This window comes from Aythya marila, assembly GCF_965140915.1.
Source record: "Aythya marila genome assembly, chromosome: 2".
In the NCBI taxonomy this organism is placed as follows: domain Eukaryota; kingdom Metazoa; phylum Chordata; class Aves; order Anseriformes; family Anatidae; genus Aythya; species Aythya marila.
Window position 1 is genome coordinate 92,851,968 of NC_139043.1, and position 24,136 is coordinate 92,876,103.

The 24,136-nt window shown below is 39.2% G+C and overlaps 2 protein-coding genes across 2 annotated transcripts; one reads left to right on the forward strand and one right to left on the reverse strand.

The window, feature by feature from the left end:
* Positions 1–14,662: 14,662 nt before the first annotated feature.
* MRPL36 (mitochondrial ribosomal protein L36) lies at positions 14,663–15,549 on the reverse strand. The gene is made up of 2 exons (XM_082755109.1): positions 15,508–15,549; positions 14,663–15,397 (listed from the first exon to the last, which is right to left on the reverse strand). Exon 2 carries the CDS (start codon positions 15,385–15,387, stop codon positions 15,082–15,084), a length of 306 nt encoding a protein of 101 aa, XP_082611235.1. The 5' UTR covers positions 15,388–15,397; positions 15,508–15,549; the 3' UTR covers positions 14,663–15,081.
* Positions 15,550–15,579: 30 nt separating this feature from the next.
* Positions 15,580–23,855, forward strand: NDUFS6 (NADH:ubiquinone oxidoreductase subunit S6). Its single transcript, XM_082755110.1, has 4 exons — positions 15,580–15,744; positions 16,322–16,375; positions 21,749–21,871; positions 23,698–23,855. Exons 1-4 carry the CDS (start codon positions 15,604–15,606, stop codon positions 23,761–23,763), a joined length of 384 nt encoding a protein of 127 aa, XP_082611236.1. The 5' UTR covers positions 15,580–15,603; the 3' UTR covers positions 23,764–23,855.
* Positions 23,856–24,136: the final 281 nt, after the last annotated feature.

The following is a 24,136-nucleotide window of genomic DNA, read 5'->3' on the forward strand; positions in this document are numbered from 1 at the left end:
TTGGGAAGGAGTGGCAATTCTTCTATCACGAACATGCTAGAGGATTAGGTGGCTTGCTCTTCTTTGTCAGGATGGAAGATTATTCGCGGTTGAAAAGACTTGAGTGCTAGCAAGGTCAGCATTATTACTTTTGTTAATCTCGATGTGGTGCAATGTTTCTTATTTAATGCTTGTTATTTGTATATCTTTATGCTGTGTAAAAAAGAGTTGCTGCCTAAACTTCCAATTATGGTGTGTGACTGAGATAATGTGAACGGGATACGGGAGTGGGAGTATGCCAGCCCTGATAAATTCCTTCTTTCTGCCTTCTGCTGTTAAGCACTTGTCATCTTGTTTATTCTCTAAAATTACTAATTGCCAAACTACAGTCACATAAAAGCAAAATGAAAACACCACCCAAGCACTTCCACGATTTTCTTCTGCTGCTGTATTCAACAGATGCATGAGTTAGGGTTCAATACATGGTAGGGTTGTGAACGCTTTTTTCTATAAGTTCCATGGCTCATCAGTGGAGGGTACTGTGCCTCTGAAGGAAGGGGTGTTTCTGCAGGAACCAACTGGCATTTATCTGCGACATTGCTTCAAACTCTATGCCATACTTTAGTCTGGTGGCCTGAGCACAGTGAAGCATACCATTTAATTAGTTTTACAGACAAATGAAATATGATAACAAGACTCAGCCTTTTTTATTTGGGGAAAGTAACTCTTATTTTATCATCAAAATAGTTCATATATTCCCTGTCAAAGGGAAATAAACCATCCAGACAGCAGACAGTGATGTAGCAAATAGAAAAAGATTGATCTCTGAAGAAATCCCATTATATATTCAATTTTTGTAAGAGATGCCATACTTTTAAGTAACGTTTATTTTCAATTTCTTAGTTGTTGTCCCAAAATAGTGGAAAACCATTGTCAACTAAATGAACTGTTGTCTTTTTATGAGTAAGAATGTTCCAGCACATGTTCAGGGGAAAAAAAAAAAAGTTCTAAAAATCAGAAGTGTTGCTTTAAATCATTAATATATTGTCTGGAAAACTTTTTTATGTAAGGAGAAAAAAAGTAAGTAATAACTTTTAAAAGTATAAATAAAAACATAATTTTTATTTTGTTGACTGGCAAATGAATGAGATTGCAATGCACATTAAGAAGGAATTGTTGAGCAATGAGAAAGTCATCTGTGGGTATTCGTCATGATGGCACAACAGAGAAGTCAGAGGCCCCACAGTACAGCAAGCCGCACTCCAAGCCTAATGACTCTAAGTGGGAGCACAAAGTATTTGATATTCCATTAAATCAGAGCAGGAGTAGCTGATATGTTAATGAGGCCAACTATTATAAACAGAAAAATCTTTGCTTTCTTCTTTTTTTTTTTTTTTTTTTTTTTTTTTTTTAATTACTACTCTGGGACAGTGAACAGGGAGAGCACATGTGCATCCTGTTCTATCCCAGTACCATCAGTGAGACAGCATCTTCTTCTAATTCTGAAGCAATCACTTCACAAGGCACAATAAAGTAACTTCTACATTTTCCACAGTCTTTTTAAAGCATTTCAGCTGATGACCTATACAATTGATTATTTTGTTTTTTTATTCTGCTGTATTAAAATTATTTTATTTTAGGTCTTTAATACTCCTGATATCTTGAGTTTTACCTTTGGTATTTATTGATATAATATTTTTACCCTCTGATTATGAAGGTAGTCTTCATCTTCCAGGGAAAGGAAGCAAAGCACAAGCCAGGGCTCAGTTTTCCTCTATTTTGGAGAGAGAATTGTGCTGTACAACATCTCAGACTGCTGCTACTGGTCCCACCACCACACACATTGATGAGATCCGCCAGGCCAACCTGGCCAAGCGTTTGCTCTTGTTCCCCTGGAGAGAGGAGTCCTTTGAAGAGGAGAATTTGAAGTAAGTCTCTGTTACTGCCCACTCTTTGTTCCCCAATGACTCCATGGGACCAGGACAAGCTGAAGGAACCACCCTCTCAGGCCAAACCCTTGGAGGTGCTCTCTGGGTTGCTCCCCAGTAAGTCCCTGGTCACTGATCTTTAGCCCAGAGACACTTGTGTTCCTGACCAAGTCCTGAGGCAAATGTGTGCTCCTCCTCCCAGAGGGGTGGGCTGGGCTCACTCTGCTGTTGAAGGACAGCCCTTGTGAGCTGATCAGGTGCCGCATATAAGGTCACAGACGTCATTTCACTACAAAACCAGAAGTCATTTTACTATAAAACCAGGTTGGGGAGTCTGATTCTTTTGGGCCAGACCTGTGCTTTCTTAGACAACAACTACTACGATCATCTGTGCTGCTTCCAAGATCTTTAACTGACATATAAGGATAATTTGTCATTTGGCCTTCTAGCCTTGACCAAAGAAAGCATCTGACAGGCTGAACAATGCCCCCCCCCCCTTTTTTTTTTTTTTTCAAGGGAGAGGGGTGGGAAATAGGGAGGCAAGAAGAGTTTATAACATCTTCACTTCAGAGAACTGTTGCTCAGACACTTTTTGCCTTGAATGGGTTTTATTTTCTTTAACTGTGGAGGCATAAAATTTGGGGTCAATCAAGTTTCTGAAAGAAGAGAATTCCAAATTAAGAACATTCATTTTTCTTTTTGCCTGAGAAAGGCTTTTAATGCTTCTGTACTGTCAACTATAAAATATGGAGCAAAAGGGTGGTAACATTTAATATACTGGAGCTGAAACTAAAACCTGGACAATGAAGCATGAAATGAAGTATGCTTGATATCACAGAGAAACAGAATTAACAAATAGGTAAGACAGAGAAAGTATGTAAAAGAACAATCCTTATGAATAAAAGGATGCTAGGATGATTGTATCTTGAAGAGGACAAAATTAAAGATGGAATGCATTTATGAAGAAATAGGTTACAGCATGTATAATCATTGGAACACTTAAGGATGTATCATAAAAATCTCTTTCCACATCTGAAATATTTCAAAAGTGATACATGACCGGATTGCATGAAGAATATTGAGTGCTTTAATGATGTAGGAATTTAAAGTATTATAAAACAATTAAAAATTACATTCATTACATTGTACTGTTTGACAGTGTTATATACTTGCCTCCTTTAAAGGAAAGATGCTCTTCTGTTTCCAGTGACAAGCTTTTCTTAAGGAGAAACCATAACAACAAGAGAAACATAAGGAGGTTCTATAACCTTGTAATCACACATGTCATACACAATGTACTATTTCCCCTCTTTATGGCAGAAATGCTCAGAAATAATATATAGTAGACGCTTCAAATTATGTTTTCTGTAACAGAAGTTAATTCTAAAGTAAGTATTCCCTGAAAGAGAAACAGAGAAAACATTTTTACATGTCTATCATTTGTCCTTAGAGGACACAAAACAAATATGTTTTTTAAAGCTTGACACTGGTATTATTCTGTGTGGCCTCCGGCTATATGCTTTTTCCAGTTTGTAGAATTGAAGGGATAAGAAAACAGCTTTGCATTAAGAGGAACACATTGTACAGGTTAATCATAACCATGCAGAAATCAAAATGCTGCCAACAAAATAATGGCGTACTAGTGCCAAGGGAGTCACCAGGATGACTGTGAGGGAAGCTGTGGGATAATAACAACTCCTTTTCATGTGGGGAAGTATTTCAGGCATGTGCTTCTAAATTAATTATTGATGTGGCTGAAACAGAAGTTTTTACTACTGTCGACAATAGCAAATACTCGTAAAAATTTAATTGGCTAAAAGTTAATTTCAGTGTTCCTCAATCATGAAATGCATTAATTGCAATGAGATTTTTTTTTTTTTTTAACATGTTTAAATTTTAAAAGGAAATAAAGCAGAAAACCAGAATCAGGCAGGGGAATTTAACAAATGTAAAAATGTAGGCAGAACTGAGAGTCATTAGTTAGTCAATATTGTATCAATTAACCAAATTAACCATAGTCCCTGCTGAGAGCTAAGTAGAATAGCATAATTTCCTAGTTTGTCTGACTCATTCACATCTTAGACTGTGTGTACATTAGCTTATACAAATCAGAAAAACTAAAAGACAGTGCCATGTAAAATGTGGAAGAATTAAACAAAATAGTGGTTATAAGAATTTAAATTGTTCTAAGCCCATTAAATAATAAATTACTCATATGTTGTACTGGTGTCACTTGCTATTTCAGAAGGACGGGGGCTAGTCTGTGTCCAAATACAAGCTTCCCACAGTTTGCCATAGGAACATTAGAAAATCCTTTGCATATGTTGCAAAAAAAATAACATCCTAAGCCATTAGTAGAAGTACTTATGAATGTTTAGTTTAACTAATTAAAAAGTAACAATAAAAGGAATAAGGAAAATGATCATGAAAAAATACTTTCTGGCATCAGCTTGAGCCATAGCTGCAGCACTAGTCTTTTTAGGTAATATTGGCAGTGAGATTTTAATTCAGCATTGTTGAACAGCATAGTGTAGCCATATTTACATAACTGAAATGGAAAACAACATATATTATTGTGGTGCAGAGCCTGCAACAGATTTTCTCTTCACTTACTGAGCTTATATTTTTAGCCCTGAGCATGTATTGTATCCATACCTCTGAGAAGCTGTTGAAAAGAATCTGTTCAGAAGGGACAACATAAAAGATAACAACATGCAATTTTATCACTTGAGTCAGGACAGCCTTTAGCTCCCTAGAATATAGGGACTTGTCGGTAACCCAGAAGAAGCTCATATATTTGTTATGCCTGCCGAGTGTCTGGGCACAGCAATAAACTCACTGAAACACCAGCTGTAACTTGAGAAAGCCACCTGCCTACCAAATTCCTCGTACTAACACTATTGGGAAGCTTCCTTTGACACTGGTAGGGAAACCATGGAGGAGCACTAAGAGAAAGTGTTCACAACGCCATTAGATTCACTGTATGTTTCATACTTTCTCTTTCTTGATGGCAGTGAGACTGAAACACTTCAGTGAGCAATATTGCTGGCATACAACCACATCTGATGTTCTGTCTCCACTGTTTATTAGGTATGAGAGCATTCAATGAAAAAAAATGTAAAATTTAATTATTTTAATATTAAAAGAGATATATAAAGGATATTTCTTAAAAGCTAAGAATCCCATCATTTTCTTACTGTATTTCCTCTGTTAAAAAGAAAATAAAAAATATTGTTAATTGGTAAGGACCAGTTCTTAGCTCTGAGCCATAATTGCTCATGAAAAAAACTGTTTGGATTTAACTGTGCAGGAAATTGTCCTAAGTACATTTCAGCTATAAGGTTTACATAGATGGAGACACCACTCTGCAATGCTGTATTGGTTTGCGACAGTCGTGGTCATCTAACAGGTGCCACAAAGTTCTTTCTCATTGTAGCTTAAATTAATATTGATTACTGTAATGTACCACAGTAAATTTGCCCAAAGTACTCAGTCATACATGGGTGCAAGTCTCTTTGAATTTCATCCTACTATATTACAAATATTCATTTGTAAGACTTAAAAAATTCAAAGGACAATAAACTTTTGTTGGTATAGTTTTCCCAATACTAATAACACAGTATCACTCTAACTCTTGAAAATGAACTACATACAATGTGAAGCCCGGATTTTTTGGAAGCAAATTTTTCTGTGGTTCTTATGACAAAGCTACAATGTGTAGCCAACAGCAAAAGCATTAGGCAGTATGTGTTCCTGCTTAACTGAGGCTGGATTTCTTATTAAAAGTCTTCTGAAGGGGCTTATTTGTACAGAAGCTCAAGATTTGGTCTGAAAAGGCTGCTTCATGGGTTAATGTATTCACCTATAAATAAAAGCAGTGACAGCTCTCCTGTCAGTACATGCTGATGGACGGTTCCTTTTTCCACCATTACAGCCTTGTGAATGTGGGAAAATTAATTTAAGTGGTAGTTAATTTCTAATGAATTCCATTCAAGCGGTTAATATGGTCCCTTGATGTTATGGTAACCTTCATGGATCATTGCATTATGTAAATAAATTCTACTTTATGCTGGTTTATTAAAAAAAGGGGAGATTGGTGAGTCCAGCCAAATCTGCACATATACAAACATGCACAAAATTTCTTAAGAAATCACTAAAATAGACTGTTTAACAGGATTAGACTTGATTCCTACATAGCATATCATTCCCCTTTATAGGACACCCATTCTTTATATAATTTTAACAGGATCATCTATTATTTGCAGCACAGAATAGGAAGACTTTTGGAAAGGAGACCCTCGCCCCTCAAAATTGTATTAGAAATGCAGCATGTGTATCCTTGAGGGACCCTCCAGTCCCTTAGAGCAGCTGTTTTGCACAGGCATGAATCACTGAACAGGCTTCATGCATCCCAGCTCCCACCTTGTCCCCTCTTTTGGGGACAGACCTCTGGTAGGGTGTGCTCTGCAGGGAACGTATACATGGCATCTTACTCTTCCTGCTCATGTCACTTGGCTTCTTCTCACTTACACCAGTGGGGTTTAGGTCAGGCCTTTTGTTGGCCTTATTACTGGGATTTAAAAATCCTCTTAAAAATAACAAAGATTGTGCAATACTTATTTTGAAGTAGTAATACATTTCAGTATTCAAATCCATGTACGTTTTTGAAAGGTAATGTTTTTACTCTCTCGTACATACTACTTGATGGATATAAAAGCCTCTGTATGAGCACAGAGATTTTTACGGTTGTATAATCTGAGTGGCTAAGAAAAGCCTGGGTGTGCCAAAAAAGCAAACTTTCACTGAGAGGAGAAACTAGTGGTGTGTCCCTTACAACCTAGTGCAAAAAGTGGGAAGTTCATCGAAATGCCTGGACAAGGTAGCAAGAGGAAACTAGCATGGGGGGGGTAGTGGGAATATCCTATAGGAAGAATAACACCATGCATGAACTGAAGGAAAGTAGGCTGCTGGCTATTTGTAGGAGAAAAACCTGTGCATAACAGTATCTCAAGGAAAGATGCTGAGGCACTACTGTAAGCTGGCCCATGAGCTGTTCAAAGGCAATCCTAAAATATATAGGGTGAGGTGTGTTTCCTTGAAGCACAGAGGCAGCTATTCATCTGTCATATTGGCAAAACCTGAAATATTTGGGAGGACAGAATTATATAAAATATTTCAGGAAAGATTAACTCAAAAGACATATGGTGTAGTCAATAATGTCTAAGAACATATGAGAGGAAATGCTTGTAGGCAGAGGCAATATCTTTTATTAGACAATTGAAACAGTCGGAAAAAAATCTGGTAAGCTTTGGGCATACGTGAAAATAACTTGTATACCCAAAAGCTTTTCTATTTTTTCTAACAATATCAGTGATCTAATAAAATATATTACCTCTCCTTACAAACCTTATCTCACAAATTCAGAAGTTACACAAAAGGTCTATTAGGGTGAAGAGAGAAGCAGAAAGTCTGTTTCATGAGAAAAGACTAAAATGACTTGTTTAGCTGAGGAAAACAAAGATTGAGAAAGGACATGATTGCTACCTAGAAAGAAATATCAAGAGGGTGAATTCCACAGGAACAGAAGTGCTGTTTAACATAAAAGATACTGCTGGCATAATATAAATAAGTCCTGAATAAATTTAGAGGTGGAGTTGGAAGATTAGGAAATGGAGGGCAGTTCTACAATATCTTTCAAAGAATGGTGTTAGTAAAAGAAACTTAATTTTCAATGCAAAATGTAATTAATGTATTTTAATATTTAAGTAGCTGACAGAGTATCAGGGAGTTGGAATTTATCTATACATTGCCTTTATGGTCAGTGACTTTTTCCAGTGATCCCTTCACTCTCCCAGCTGTCCCAGAGCTGCTTGTTACCATACGCTCATAGGCAGCATCATTGCAAGGGACTGGAGGCACTGCAAATGCTTAAGGAGACTCCAGATGTTGAACTTCTGAGAGCCCTTAACACCAGTGTCCTCCACCTTGGCCCCTGCTGCCACCGCTCTCTGACCTACCACTCAAGTCATACGCAGTCTTTGAGCAATGCTTAGCACCCAGCTGTGCCGTCTATGACTGAGAACCTTCACGGGGGCTGCTTTTAGTTATGCTCTTTACTTTTTCATGCAGTATCAAGGGATGCAGCTGAAGCTCACAGTGTGGAGGTGTTCTGCCACATACCTGGAGGCCAGAAAGGTACTTTCACCACAATCTCCTTGTGTGCTGGGCTCGGGATACTTAAGCAGCTGCCCAGTGGGTTTATTTTCCCTCCTGCCCCCTCTTTGAACATTATGCATGCCACAAATCTCAAGTTCCTTACAAAATAAATTCTCTTTACTATGTGTTCAAGGCAATGAGATGGGTGATGAGACAGCCCTCCGTGTTTGTCTGTTGAGTGGATGATGCTGAGGATGAATGCTGAGTGCAGAGGGCATGGTGTGAAGTTGTGTGAGACATCAAAGCTGGCTGAATAGCAACAGACACCCAGGATGGGCTGGAGGAACCAGCCCAACTGTGCATGAGAATAAGCCACACACGTCGAGACACTGAAGAGTTTCCGGGTTTTGTCTGAGCAATGAAAGCATCTGGAAGTTGTCCATTATGCATGTAGTGTGGATGTTCAAGGGAAGAAGATGCAGGACCAAAATCAAATAAGCTGGCACAGGACATGAGATGTCCTATGTTTCAAAACTTCAGAGAAAACCTAACGTGTATGGATGAACAACTGCTTGAGCAACAGATGTTGAAAAGTAAGTGCAAATTGGGAACCATCATAAAATTTAAATTTCTTTCACTGTGGTTTCAGAAGTATCAGAACAAATGACAGATATCTTGTGTTTTTATCAGTGACATGGGAGTGATATAGATCAAACAATGATAAATGTGGTGTAATAAAAATCAGCAAAGAAGTAATAATGATAGGAGAGTCACAGGGAAAAATAATGTATGCTGCTCAACACAATGAACCTACACAAAACAATTTTATTTTGTTACATTCAAGTGCAAAGTTGTACATGTAGCAACTAGGCGTTGCGGCCATACCTGCGCAATGGAGAATTGCTTGAGGTGTGAAGTCTTTTCTGGTCATAGAAAAATGACCACAAACCTGAACCCTTAATGGAAAGCTGTACCATTAATGTGACTTTCAGATGATGGAAGTAGAAGATTGGTGAGTGAAAACTTCAGGAGCATTTTAACCTCAGTGTTCAGCATTACTAAGGTTGATTCTGCATACAGTTCCTGTAGCTTTATATGAAAACAAAGGAAACCAAAACAGCTCACCAGCGAAGTGGCAGTGTCTTGGACCAGAATTTTAGTTGCATGACAAGCTACAGCCTTGTGTTTTTTGACGTTATGTGTTTACCTGTTTTAGGATAGAATTCTTCATCCTTCAGACTGAGTCCTGGATTACTGTTTTGTATTTACTGTCTTGTAGTTCTGTTAAACATATCCTATAGGTTTCCTTTTCATGACTTTGCAATTGGAGATTAGGATGAATGTTAAGACAACTTTATTGAAACCAACATATCACTTAATAGCAGAATGAGCATTCAAAGCAAAAATAAAGTACTTGGAACACAATCTACATACAGTGGCTTTTATCTAAAACTTCAACTTCCTATGAAAGTGGCCAATTTTAGACATCACAAACACTTCTATAAAGAAAATGTTTCCTGCTTTATCATGAAGTTTCCCTTCATGATAAATCCCTTTTTACACCCTGAGACTGCTTGTTCCTGGCCTTTTCCTCATTTGGGCATTGTCCGTTACCAATCTTTAATCATTTACAACAGAGAAGCTTGTATTATTTCCTTCACGTTTCTTGGCTTATTTTCAGCCACTAAAGGGAACCAATATATTTTTAGATCAACAACTCCACAAAGTGCTGAGTTCACTTTTTCTTTTTGCACAATGTGGCATATGAAAACATGTGCCTCCTTGAAAAACAATGTTCTCTTTCAACTCTGTATTCACATTTACAGACAACAGAGTTCAAAGTCTGATGCCCAAGTTTCTCAGTGAAATGTGAGTTTTCCATTTCTGGAGGCTGGTGGATAACTCTAGTAAGTGACAGCTTCATCTTGGGTACCAATATTCTCTCCATAACCATTTTCATCATTTTTAGATCAGGTTCAATGTCTTCACTGTGATGAATCTCTTATAAAGATTGCTGCCTCCACTATGAGTGGGATATGGAGCAATAACTAAACTGCTGCAGTTTATCTCCCAGAGGTATAAAAGTAAAACAACACCACGTACCTAAATAAACTGGGCTGAAAGTGTGACAGTTCAATAGCAGCTTCTTGGGCAGTTCAGCTATTCTAACACACAGAAAAATTCTGTCCTGGAGAGTAGGAGAGACTGGACAGATGAGGGCTTGACCCCTCCTGTTTTGTGAAGTAAACCATCGCAGCAAGTCAGAAAGATCCAGCCCATTCTCAGACTCTTGGACTACCATGTTCAGCCCACCGTTTAAACTACTGGTACAGATTCTGAGCTCTAAATGAATAATCTGATGAGCTGTGACGGAATGCATACAAGTATGTAAATGGATAACCAGCCTCATTAACATGAACGGGACAACAGTGCCCTTAATTTATACCTTAAAAGTCATGTGATAGTTTTCATCAATACATATTATATGCATGTACCTTGTTGATTCAGAACCTTAGAGTATGGAGGTACTGCAGATAGATGTAAACTACCTTTGGTAATGAAGCCTATCTAATATCAGATGCGTGGAACTCACTGAAACTACAGGAAGACCCTGGCACTACACAGAACACATTCTGAACAGCGTCTCCAGTGGTGCTGCAGTGTCCCTTTGCATTGTTAAACAATGAGAAAGCTTCTCACTTTCTTCTTCCTTGTTCAAGAGCACTTATTTTTTATTTTTCTTGTAAAAATTAAAATTCCAACTTAATTTTCCTTGCATAGTCACACTTATGGATATTATCGACAGATGAGTCATCTATTTCATCCCTCTACAAATGAAAGCTTCCAATTGTTAATATTTCACAAAGCCATTAGCAACTGTTCTTAAGGCTTGCCTTTTCTTGTGCTTATTTTTATCTTTCTGATTGTGTAGATGTGTATGTGGCATGATAAAATAATTTGAAAAGCTACAAGGTGTATGCAGAACCAAAAAAAAAAAAAAAAAAGCTGTTATAGCTGTTATGAAACTTACTTTGGTGATGTCAGAATCCGGAAAAGTCACCTGTCAGTCAGCTAACCTCTGCATGCACCTGCTGGATCCAAGCAGACACAGCTCCCCCAGTAGCACCGTTTCCAAACATTTCTCCCTCACCTGTCATCACTGAAGAGCTGTTGTCCTGAATTCAGCAACCAACGCAGTAATTCCCATACATGCAATCACAAAGTCTGACAGTCATTAATATACATGAGTTCTACGATTTATCCTCCAGATGACCTAAATACATATCCACCTGTTGCGTACTGGGAATGTGACAGTCTCATTCCCTGAAACAGTTTGGAGGAATTAAGCAAGTTCAGTCACTCACAACTGCAAATTATTTTCGTAACTGTACAATGGAGGCAGTCACAGGAGACATCAGTTGTCACACTCCTACTCCACTGCAGGGATTTAAAGAAGAACGAAGAATTGCTGGAAGGGGTAACCTAGACACAAAATCAGCAGAAAACTAGAGGCTGAAACTGTAATTAGAGCCTGAGTCTTATTTCATTTTTTAGTGTAAGGATTCTTCTTCCTCCGTGTTATTGGGTCCTATTTTCCCCTAAACCATTTTACATTCTAGCTGCGCTCTCCTTATCATTGCTCTACCTTTCATCTTCTGCCCTCACAACATCTTGTAAAAAGGACGAAATAAAAAAGAAAAATCATACATTTATGGAACTAACATTGACGGTTTTTTTAGTTTTACAGGACTAAATTTTTGGCCTGGGTAGCTTAAGTAGCAGTTGTATACCCTAACCTTTGAAAAAAAAGCTATTAAGCAACACGACATCCAGAAAGTCTGTAATGAAAGATGTAAACCCTCACCTGCCAACAACTAGGTTAATGACTGACATTATTTCAGCATCTAATTTGGCGTTGCAAATAAACCTAAAATAAACATGCACCGCCACCAGTTCTAGTCACCTTCATGATGTCACCCAAATTACAGAAAGCTACGAAATCTGATTTTATTTTTTTAGAATACCTCTATAACAATTTGTGGGTGTTAACAAAACAAAAAAGGTACTTAGAAGCAGGAGATTCAGTATTCCCATTTAACAGATGGAGAAATAGAGACAAAGGCAAAATTACCTTTTCCAGATAATACAGTAAGTCAATGGCAGAGTACAATTACAGTTCTGAGCCTTCTGTTTTCTAATCCTATAATCCTCTTTCCAAAATCTATTAGCACTACCGACGTTTCTACATGACGTTTCAGTGATGACCACGAATACTCCCTTCTTTTGAACACTCCACCCCAAGGTATCACAAGCTAACAGTTCAGATGATGACACATGAGTAATCTACAGCCATGTTAAACATCTGAATTCACATTACTTCAAATCTTAAAACTTCTGACTAGAAGCACTAAATTTAATGGCTTTAATCGTAACATGATTTTTCCTAATTATAAGTTGTTGAAATAGGCTGCTCAATCTGGATTGTATACAAACTTGAACTAAAGCCTTGGGCTAACAGGGAAAATGAAAGCACAGTAATTTGTGCCCCTCTCTCCTGTAGAGTAAGCCATCTGTAAATTTCATTCCCTGTTGCTGAGCAGAATTAGACCAGACCTAACAGATACCAGCCTGACCTGGGTAAAGCTGCCCCTGAATGCCATGTGCCCTTGATTCTAACTGGAGAGCGATCGCTGCTCCTAGCCCTGTCAACTCGTACTTGCAGGTCTCTCTCTTCGCCATCTGATGTTGCCCTTGGCAAGCAAGCCCCAGACTGAACCCCTGAACGTTTGGTCTTGTACCAGAGTACGAGCCATTTTTCTGACAGAAACATGGGTCTGGATCAACTGCTTGGGAGGCAGTAGGTATAGCTGATAACTACTTTTGCTAAAAATCCCCTGCAGACCCTCTCCTCATTTGATGGCCAACTCATTCAACCCATGGTCAGTCCTTGCACATTCCCCATGACCTTCTAGAAAAGGGGGTGGACCTCACCATTGGGTTTTCTGAACATACGCACACTCTTTGACTGCTTAGCTGGCAAGCTGCATTAAAGCAGGGGTAAAACTGTCCTGGAAAATTTATTTATAAAGTAGGAGCTCTTATTTGTGAGCGTGTAAACTTCAGCCATGCTTTGTGAGGTACATCAAGTTTTCAACTACTACAAGGTTCTTTGGTTCTGAGGAGACTTCCAAGTTTTGATTCAGTCCATGTCCCTTTGGTGTGATGACGCTAGCCATTTTTCTCCCCGGGGATTCATTGCCATGAATTTCCTCAATGCCTCCTGAGATGGATGTCTATGTTAACTAACCTGTTCCTCTCTCTCCAAATTCGCATTTCCTGTAGTGAGATAGACGAGTGAAAAGACAAAGTGCTCAGGCACATAGGGACCAGCCAATAACCATTGCCTCTGGGTTGTTTAGCCACAACTTTCCAGCTTCTCAATGCCTGCCAAGCACCTAGTAAAAATGAAAGGATATAATTATAGAAGCTGGTACAATTTTCAAGTTGTAGAATTTTAGGAGGGCAGAAAAGTCCTTCTAGACACCATACCATTTGAGCAACCTCAAATATGGGTGGTGCTCCATCACCTTCACCTCTTCTAAGTCTCGGACACTATCTCACACTACTCTGGCAGTCTTGTAGCTGTAACCTACTTGCCCAAATGCTTAGTTTGGTACCTTGTGCTGGGAACTTGCGGTTCACAGGAAGACCAAACATCCCTGCTTCAAGCATAGCAATATTCAGAAGCAGTAGGAACACACTTGGGGATTGCAGCAATTATGGCTGTCTAAATTTTCACCTGCTGCTACACAGACCCAGCAGCTTGCATTCAACAGTATGCTTGGCCATATGACCTTTGGGGCATCCATGTTCCTAGTCATTCTCCCCAAATTCTCTGCTGGAGAGTTGTTTCAAGGGATACACAAAAAGCTGTATTCAAATAATTCTGAGGCCTCATTAGTATTTGTTGATGAGCCTAAATCTTTGCAGAAACTTAAGACAAATTAGCTGGGAGCTGAAATTACTGTTTTCACATTTGTTGTAGATATCTACAAAAAGCAATTTACAAAGTCTAGTCAAAAGGCAGTAATTCCTAGCTACCCCAGCTATTGCCTTTTTGTGTTAGGGGTCAGGAAACCTTTTACTAGTAGAATAGCAGGTACACCAGAACCATCAATGGGGATATCTCAGAAGGATGAAGACACTAAGAACACTCCAACATGTATTATATAGGTGATATATTATTAAATGATAATGCTAGATAACTTCAACTTAAGATTTCTAGATTGTCTCACATTATACTGATAAAATGCCATCACCTTGTGTTAAAACCCATAATGTTAAGCAAGGGTTACTTACACTGGCGTTATGAAACTACATTAGGTTGTCCCTGCTGTAACTCAACAGTGAAAAGAATTTTTTATGTTACATACAGACTAACCCCAAAGTTGGCATACCATCTTTTGATGTAACATATTTAATACTATTTCCCACTTCAGGGCCCAGCTAAGTTTGACACTATTGGTTCTGTTACCACAGTTTTCAACATCACGGTTTTCTTCATGGAAGATTCATAGTGTGTTGTAATAATGCACTATCAGCCATGTTTATTTCCATTTTACTTTAATTAAGCACAGACGCACCCAAGTCAGATTTAGCTTCACTCTTGCTAACTTAAGAGCAAGCTACTTGGTTGTAAGGCTAATATTAAGACTAAATAACCAAGAGATCCTGAAAGTCGTTTCTTTGAGTTCTCAGCATCCACAGTTTGAAACAAAGTTAAGGCAGTGACCACCACGAACTTGATGTAGTCTAGTTTAGGAATTAACATCCAGCCCTGTCACCTACAGCACTTTCTGCCTTGGCTCCCTAGCAGCCAGCTGTCAGGAGGCCGCACACACTCGGACCCAAGACCTTACACAGCAACACCACGTTTATTTCTTCCCTCCCGGGAGCCCCACAGAGGTCCCCTTTGGGGCGACGCTCCCCGCCGCTCCGCCGGGCAGCGGCCGCGGCGCTACAGCTTCCGCTGCTTGTGCCGGGGGTTGCTCTTGCAGCAGACGTAGAGCCGGCCGCGGCGGCGCACCACGTAGCAGTCCTTGCAGCGCCTCCGCAGCGTCGTCTTCGTCTTCAGCCCGGCGGCGAGCTGCAGGAGGCCGGGCAGCGCCGGGCCGGCGGGCAGGGCCGGGGGGGCGGCCGCCCCTTTCCACAGCGCCGAGGCCCCGGCGGCCCACGGCGGCCCCCAACGCGGCGCCAGCGAGCTGAAGGGCGAGCGGCACAGCCGGCACAGCGGCGCCGCGGCTCTAGCCAGGAGGGACAGCATGCTCCGCGCCCTGCGGGGACAGCGCCGCCATCAGCATCCCCCTCACGACCCCCTCCGTCCCCCCACCGCCCCTAACGGCCCCCAACGGTCCCCAACGGTCACCCCATAACGGCCACCAACCGTTCGCAACCGGCGCTCCTCGGTAGCCACGCTGAGGGAGGGAGGGAGGGAGGGGCGGTGGCGGCGCATGCGCACGGCTGAAGGAGCGGGCGCAAAATGGCGGCGCCCGGCGCGACCTTCCGCCGCCTGCTGCTGCCGCTGCTGCTGCCGACCCGCACGGCGCTGCCCGCGGCCTCCCCGCGGCGCTACGGGCTGCGCGCCGCCGCCACGGGCGAGGCGGTGACACACACCGGGCAGGTGGGGCCGCGGGGAGCCGGGACGGGTTGCCCGGGGAGGTGGTGGAGTCACCGACCCTGGGGGTGGGCGAGGAGAGGCTGGACGTGGTGCTTGGGGACATGGTTTAGTGGGTGACAGTGGTGGGAGGGGGGTGGTTGGACCAGGTGGTCTCGGAGGTCTCTTCAGAAAGTAAATAACTGTGTATGTATATTTATATACGTGTTACATATCATATATTATTTATATTACATGTCACAGTGTATGTCATCTTCCGGGTGGCAGTGTGGGATCAAAACCCATCACTAGAAGTAATAAATCTGCTGTTTGTATCTCTGGTCGCAGCCAAGGCTTCTGTTTACTGGCTTTAAGCATCCCTGCCTTGCCCCCTCTGCCTATTCTTTTTAACTTTCCAACCTATAATTTATTTTCTCTGTGACAGAAATGAAAATTAGTTTTTCCTATGCAGTATATAATTGTAAGATGATGACAGTGCTTGAAACTGACTAAAAGATTTAAACGATTTACACTTGATAGTTCTGTAAGCCTTTGTGTTCTTCGAGGTCATTATTTTTTAAATCAGATCATTTTTATTTTTCAGGTATATGAAGAAAAAGATTACAGGAAAGTTAGATTTGTTGGACGACAAAAAGAGGTAACTCCTGCCACTTTCCCTCAGGGGAGGGGAAGTAGCACTTCCTTTAAATACTTGATGTCTTCAACCACCAAAATTCAGAAATGAAGTTTGTTGGATTTCGGGTTTTGTGTGGTTTTCTTCTCACTGGAGTGAAAAATCTTCTTTCAGTACAGCATATGGTAGCTTCTGTGTGCCACCCTATTCTTGTTAATGTAGCTGTTTGATCTTGTCTATAAAGAAGTCTGCTTTGACAGAAAACCAAGTTTTCAGTAGCTTGGTGGGCTGAAGTTTAAAACGGTCAAAAATGATGAGGAACCCTGCAGAAGTTTATAGGTTTTTAAAATATTTGGCAGTTGGGCCTGAAATCTAATGTTACATTTTAAAACTGTAAATAATGGCATGTTTTCATTATTTTCTTTTGGTAAACTACAAAATTAATGGTGTTGTTTGAATATGCCTTCTTTTAACAGCAAAAAAAGTGAAAGCTAGGCTTTAGATTGTATGTTACAAACATAAACATTTGAGATAAGAAATTTAGTAACCTTAGCTATCTAAGTACATGTTAACTATGTAGGTTGATGGCATGTTTTCATTTCTGGTAATCTCAAATGCAGTGACTTATTTTCTCTGCTGAACATCATAGTGTATCTAAATACGGGAATAGAAAAAAATTGAATATCATTTATAATATGTAATAACTACCCAGGAAACAGAGCACAAACATTAGAACTCATGTCTTAGCAGTATGGTAATTTGAGTATGCAAAGTATACATACATATGTTGATACTTCTGGAATAACATATTTGCATGCTGCCCATGACTTGTCCTAGAAACTGGGATCCAAGTTAAAGCATAGTGCTGATGTAGTTGTGTTTCTCTGCATGATTCTGTCAAGTAGAAGACTTGTGGGGAAGGGGGGAAGAGTCCAAAATGCCTCGTATTTTTCTGTTTGAGGTAAAATGTTTTTTAACCACGACTTACTAAATTCAGAAAATACAAATATTATAGTGCTGTATCACTGCTAATAACTATCTGACAATACTTTTCTATAGGCATAAAGTGTAAAACAAAGTGCCATGTTGCTTGCTTTAAGCATCCAACTTCAATCAATAAACATTTTTTTGTTTTACATGTTTCTGCTTTTCCAAACTGAGAGTACTCAAAACTGAAGTAAGCTGGATAGACTTGGAAATGCTAGTTTCCAACTGAACTTTGGTTGAAATAACTAATATTTCAGGATAGTGGAAAGCATAGATGCAGAGTAATTGGATAAATCCATAACCTTGTGTATCCAGTTAATTTGAAGAAAGATCTTAAATTTGCAAACTTACAAGTTATCATTTCCGTGTTATGCATTTTACCTTAAAGTAAGCTATAAAGCCATCCAATATCATTTACAAGTTAGTAGTGTGATTTTTAAACATATTTCTTAGTTACTTAGTGGTATGATTTCAGATTCCTAAGAGTTAAGTTCTAGTGTAAATTTGTGTATGATAATACACTAGTCTCTAAGAAAGTCTCTCTGTCAGGGTTTGCTGTATGTTTAAAGCTTGAGGGCTTTTCTCGTTTGTTTTTAGACTACTGGCTGATGAAGTTTAACTTTGTTCTCCCTCTCTCCAAGCATTTGTGACTTCAATGGAAATTCCTTCTCAAATTGCTGTAAAAATTCAAGACTCACCTTATATCCATTAGGTGTTTACATTTAAGGTGGGAGCTGTAAGCGTTTGGCATCTGAAAATTAGACGGTGTTTTCATTTGAAAGAAAACTTTAAGAATGATTCTAGTGCCATTTTTGTTTAGCAGCAGCACATAATTAAATGCTTTGCTGAATCACCTATCTATATATCTGTTTAAATACGTGTTTTGAGGTGTAATTTGCCTTGCATATTTAAAATCTGAGTCCTTACCCATATTGCAAAGGTGTTTTTATGAAGGCATACGAGCATTTGCTGAAGCAGCAATACAATTTAATAAATAAAACTAAGATTTACAGTATTCTAAAATAATGAAGCCTCAAAGGCAAAATTAAGTAACACTAACATCAGCCAAATGAAAAGTTATTTTGTAGGCTTGCTGCTGCTTTGTATCAACAGAGTGGGTACGTGAAACTATGTCCTCCAGCATTCAGTTTTCCCTAATAATCAGGCACCGCAATTCCCTGAGGGATCTGCTGCTGTCCTTTGGGAGAGAAACAGGAATTGTTTTAGCTGGTCTGTATTCTCCAATGCATGATCAGTGTGTTAGTGCTAATGCTCCAGATGTGTATGGATATTAGAGGTATTAACTATAAGATGTGGTAGTTTTCTAATGCATACATATATAAATATTATTTTTCTATTTTAACCTGAACTCATGCTTATCTTTGATTTTTTTTTTTTTTTTTGTGTTGTTGACTTCATTGTATCATGAATTTCGTAAGATATATGCTATTTAACTTAAGCTGCATGGCAAAAATAGGAATTATATGTGGGAAATAATTAAATGAAAATGTTGCTTAAAATGTGGTCGGAAGCTTACTCCTGGGAGAACAGTGATTGAGTATTTCCCAAATGCAATGTCTATTTCAGTTCTACCTCTGTAACTTTGTAGGACATGCTCTTTGACTCTAATTTTCCATGGCTTGCCAGTCCTGCTAATGTGTCTTCATGACCAATTTATTTCTGGTTCACTTTTTGTATGAAGGAACGCTGAAAGCTTCAAGTTCAGCCCAGCTCCCCTTTCCCCAGCAAAAGGCAAGCTCTAGGTCTGTTAAGCAAGACTTAATGCTAGTTCTTAATTGTGAAGATGGAACAAAATCTACCTATTAACACTGAAAATAATCCTAATCTGTGTTTATCTGTGGTGAATTTATCTGTGGTGTTTAGCAAAGTGGGTTATCTTTCTAGTGGCTTTTTTTTTCCTTATAGGAATTCCCCAAATGCATTTCAGCTGCTAGTATTGGAATTTCACAGCAGTGTTGTCTGAATGCTGCCGTGTTTCTGAAGCTAGCCTGCTGACATGGTGACTGTGCTTCCTCACTTAGTTCTTTTTCTTCACTGCTTAATCAAATTGGACTCCTTACCAGACCAGTACAGCCTCTGTAGCCACTTGTTTCAAACCTCAGCCTTTGGCTCCACGTGCCCCCAGCGAGGTCTGGCCTCACACCTTGATTCTGCACGTGGCCCTTCTGAGCGCCTGCCAAGCTGTGGGAGAACAGGGCCAGGTTATGTGGACGCTGTCACTTCAGTTCTGCCAGTCTAATTGTTTGGCTAACGAAATCCATGTGTTTTAGCTGAAATCATTGTTCTCTGTGCTGGATCTTGAATGTTTAAATCTGCAGAACTGGGGGATTAATGATCTCTGGCAAGGGTCTAAAACAAGTAGCTGTGAGAAAACTGAGAATGGCAGCTATTAAACTGCATCTGTGCAGCCAGACCAGTGTAATCCTGTCCTCGTATAATCCCTAAGATGACACAGAATCTAATGCCACACTGCAATTTCCACTTCAGCTCCACTCTTCCTGTTGTGCTAGCACAGCAACAGAAGCCGTGAGAAGAACTGACATCAGAGATGGTCTGGTTTAAATACAGACTTCTTTTCCTTTGGACTCTTGGACCTGGGTGGGTTCCAAGTTTGGTTTTTCACTCTCAGCCTCACAGACAATGTGCTGGCACAGGCAAGTAGCTGGAAACAAGCAGCAGTGGGATTGTCAGGCTGGCACTGGGGAGAAAAAAAAAAGTTGTTCATTGAGTTATGCTTTGGGTAAAGACCATGCTGTTTGGGTGTGCTTAGGGAGAAATCTCCCTTCCTCAGTAACTACTACTGTGCTTTAATTGAAGGGACGTGATATAACTGAAGCAAGAATTGCTTCTTTTTTTTCCCCACATAATTTTTTTTCTCAGTCTTTTTTTCTGGCATGTTTTCCTCGCACATTCCTAGACTTTTGTTTAGCATGCTGAACCAGAAACAAGTCATTGTTGTACAGCAGATCAGAGGTTCTTATTTTCCCCCTATCCCCACAGATATTTTTGTGGTTCAGAAATAAGCCAGCATATGGAAGAGTGGAGTTCTCTTTATGATCTTGAAGCTGAGTTGCACCAGAGTGCTGTCTTCCTCCTTCAGCATAAAAAGAAAGATCCAAGATCTTGATCATTACTTAAAGCAGCAGTTAAAATCCTTGCAAGCTGACTGAGATTGCACATGACTTGTGGATGTCATTCCCAAGCAATGAGTTCCTTGACGTTGCTGTTTTGCTACAATACTGAAAGTTAATTTTTTTTGTTAACTTTATATAGCTTTAGGCAAATAAAATCCTGTGGTTGACAAACTGACTTTTCTATTGCTGTATGGAAAACACAGATTTTTGTGGAGCTTTAATTGAAGGCTTGGCAAAAGAATCCAAGTTGTCATGTACTAGAACTACATAAAAAACCCCCTTGTGGTTCTTAGATTCATTTAATGGGCACTTAAAAATCTTGTATTTTTCCTAAGACTCAGATACTGACAAGTTGATGAAACTTATGCACAGTATGGTAGATAGCACCTTCTTGGGTTTGCATGTTATTTTATATTCTCATGCGTGTAACGTTGCTTTTGACAGGGATGGTTGTCTGCTCAGTGCTGGCTCTGAGCTAGCTGGAAGAAGGTGGCACAGACGAATGAGGGAGGTGCTGCAGGTTCTGCGTAGGTGCAGCTCGCTCTGTTGCCTGCCTCTGGCGCTCTCCAGGAGGGGGTGTGTTCAGCAGGTCTCACAGATGTGCTCGAGTAAAAAATCTGACAGTCAGTAGTGATATACATATTCAAGAATTGTGTGTAAGATGGATTTACAGAGTGGCATAACAGTGCTTAGAGGCTTTTCTTCTTTCTAATTCGTTACAATTTGCCTTTATAACTGTTGTGTACTAAGTTAATGTCTTCCTGAGATTTATGTGCAGTGATGGAGTAACATGTGTGGTGGGAGGCTCTAAATTACTGGCAGTTGTTTTATCTCTCTCATGACCTTACTTGTCCCGCCATTATTTTGAGTTTATCAGCACAGATTTTTGCAATTTTATCATGTAGTGGCAAAAGCAATACAGAGGCAGTGTCAGTTAAAAAAAATTTCTGTTCTCAGCTGCTTGTTCCTGCTCCACCTCTTTGCTGAATCTGCTTAGGTCATGTAAACCTGAGCATTGTTGTGGTCTGTGTTAAGGTATGGGCATTATTTTTGTGGGGTTTAACACCTTCAGTTCACTGGTCTGGTGAACAAATACAGTGCAGCTGAAGTTGTTACAGCTGTGGAGAAGGTCAGGAAAAAAACTGCGTAGGAACTTCTTAAGTTGGTTGTAGTGTAACTATTTTGGGAAGCAATTGTTTTCTGTTTGAGTGTGCAAGATAACTGAAAGCTTTCTTTTTTTTTCTTTTTCTTTCAGGTGAACAAGAACTTTGCAATTGATTTAATTGCAGAGCAGCCTGTGAGTGAAGTTGAAAGCAGAGTGATATCATGCGATGGTGGTGGTGGAGCTTTGGGACATCCTAAAGTATACATAAACTTGGTAATATCTTTGTTCTTCATATAGCATGTTTTGTTTGTTATTTCTTGTGTGTAAGTTCATCTGCTCTTTGGCATGTTAGTTCAATGAAGTAAAAAAAACTACTAAGAGGCTCATTTTATTTAGTTCCTAATACAAAATTAAGATTTATTTCTACCTAGAAGAATTTGAGTTTCCATTTGAAGTTACCAGAAATTTCTTGCTTGTGATTTTAACTTTCTAGAAAAAATAAATCTCATAACAAAACAAATAAAACGTAATATTAACGAGCAGTGCCTTGTAAGCAAAACAAAAAAGCTTGCTGTGTCTTGAGGCATTTAACTACTTAAATCCACTGTGTAGACTAGCCATACTTCTGCATTATTCTTGGGACTGTGGTTTATTCTAGAATCCTCTAAGGTCAAGGGGGGGGAAAAAAGGAAAAAAAAACCTGTCTTTAGAAATCTAAATCTTGGCATTTCTGAAGACTGAAAGATTCATTATAGGCAGAGAATCAGTGAAAAATAGATGTCTTATCCTCCTATTCTCCCTGGCAGTAGCGATGTAGCTTCCAATGTATTCTTATTCTGGATTGAAGAATATTGAGGCTACTGATGAACTTGATGGAATCAGTTGAATAGGCACTGTCCTGAGGCAGACTGAAGATAATTTAGTCTTTGCTTGGTTACCTCAAATTTGACATTTGCCTAATACCCAAGAGAGTGGTGGGGGAACACACAATAGTGTCCTTTAGCATCAGCATTGTTGAGACAATCATAATTTCTTCAATTTTGAACAAAATAAGCATTTTATAATGATTTATTTTACATTCTTCAAAAGCAGATGTTCTAATTCATAAAACTTAGGGAGCTTGTATTCTTTAGTCTTAAGAAGTTAACTTCTGTAGCAATCTGTTCTGACTTAACGTTAATTTTTTTTTACCTGCATCACACTGTTCTTGAGAAATGCTTTAGTTTCTGTAACTTTTGATATCTTTTTGTGTTAACAATTAATTTATATGAGGTCTGTAGTTGAATTACTGAATGCTGGTACCTGCAAACAGAGAGAATGATACTAGATCAGCTTGTTCTCCTTGGCCATAGTAATTGAAACCCCAACTTTAGGGGGTTGGAGGGTAGTCTGGATTTTTTCACTTGAATATTAACTTGTGGATAGTCATGTTGCTAAATAGCAGAAAATCCTCCTTGTCTGCTTGTCTTGTCTTTTCCTCATGTTAAGGAGGACAACGACTGCTTGCAATCAGTCACACTTCTAAATTTTAATTATATATAAACTTTTTATCTTTTGGAAAGAAGAATAAAATCTTATTCTGTAGTAATCTGTTTCTCCAAAATGTTTCTTTTTAGGATTTCTCTTGAAATTCTACTGAACTTTCCTCCTTCATGTAACTAATTCTGTCAGTGTACATAATTGGCTGAAATTCCTATCTAGATATAACTTGAAAATGAAAAATCACGTTCTCTATTAAAATAAATACAAAATGATCCTTTCAGAACACTGGAACAAATATGAATGAAGTGACTTAAGTTGTCCAGTTTGGTAAGAGAATCCTTTATTGCTGAAAAGATACTGTTTGGCTGGACTTAAAAATTGTGTTTAGAGATCAGGACTGGTAGTTAAAAATGGCAGCAGGGAAGCTGCGTATGGTGTAGATACCAAGTATGAATCTCTTACCACCTTTCTTACTTGCAGTGTTTCAAGTAAGCATAAATTCTGTACTGACCTATATTGATCCGTTTTAAGATGGTGAATGTAAGTAAGAGAAACTTTGTAGTTTCTAAAAGTTCTGTAAAGTGAAACTAGCATCTTTTGTGTCTATATTTTTGCAGGACAAAGAAACGAAGACAGGAACGTGTGGCTACTGTGGACTTCAATTTAAACAGAAACATCACTGAAAGATTATCCCTGCATGCTTGCAGACTTCTGTTAAGATGTTAATGTTTAACTATAAATAAACAATATAATTAAAAGCTCAAGATTTACATTTGTGTTTCTTAACTATGGAAAGTCCAGTTTGTGCCTTTTTAAAACTACAAGTATTGATGATCCAAGTGGTATTACAATATCTACCTTGTATTTATTTTTGCTTTTATGGAACAAATGTCCAGCCTTGTTTGTCAGACTTCTTGTGGGCTTGAAAGTGGCATCTGACTGAGGCAAGGGGTGACTTGTAATGAGTAATTTGTATTCTTTTTAACAATGAATCTGATTATAAATTATAGGGTGGTTGATTATCCTAGGTGTTTGTCTTTTGATGGTGTTTAATAC

What these genes read in the sequence shown, in the direction of transcription:
- MRPL36 (XM_082755109.1), bottom strand. Translation starts at nt 15,387, where the DNA reads ATGCTGTCCCTCCTGGCTAGAGCCGCGGCGCCGCTGTGCCGGCTGTGC.
- NDUFS6 (XM_082755110.1), top strand. Translation starts at nt 15,604, where the DNA reads ATGGCGGCGCCCGGCGCGACCTTCCGCCGCCTGCTGCTGCCGCTGCTG. An exon ending in CGGTGACACACACCGGGCAG is followed by an intron (nt 15,745 to 16,321) that starts GTGGGGCCGCGG and finishes TTTATTTTTCAG; the next exon opens with GTATATGAAGAAAAAGATTA. An exon ending in TTGTTGGACGACAAAAAGAG is followed by an intron (nt 16,376 to 21,748) that starts GTAACTCCTGCC and finishes TTTTTCTTTCAG; the next exon opens with GTGAACAAGAACTTTGCAAT.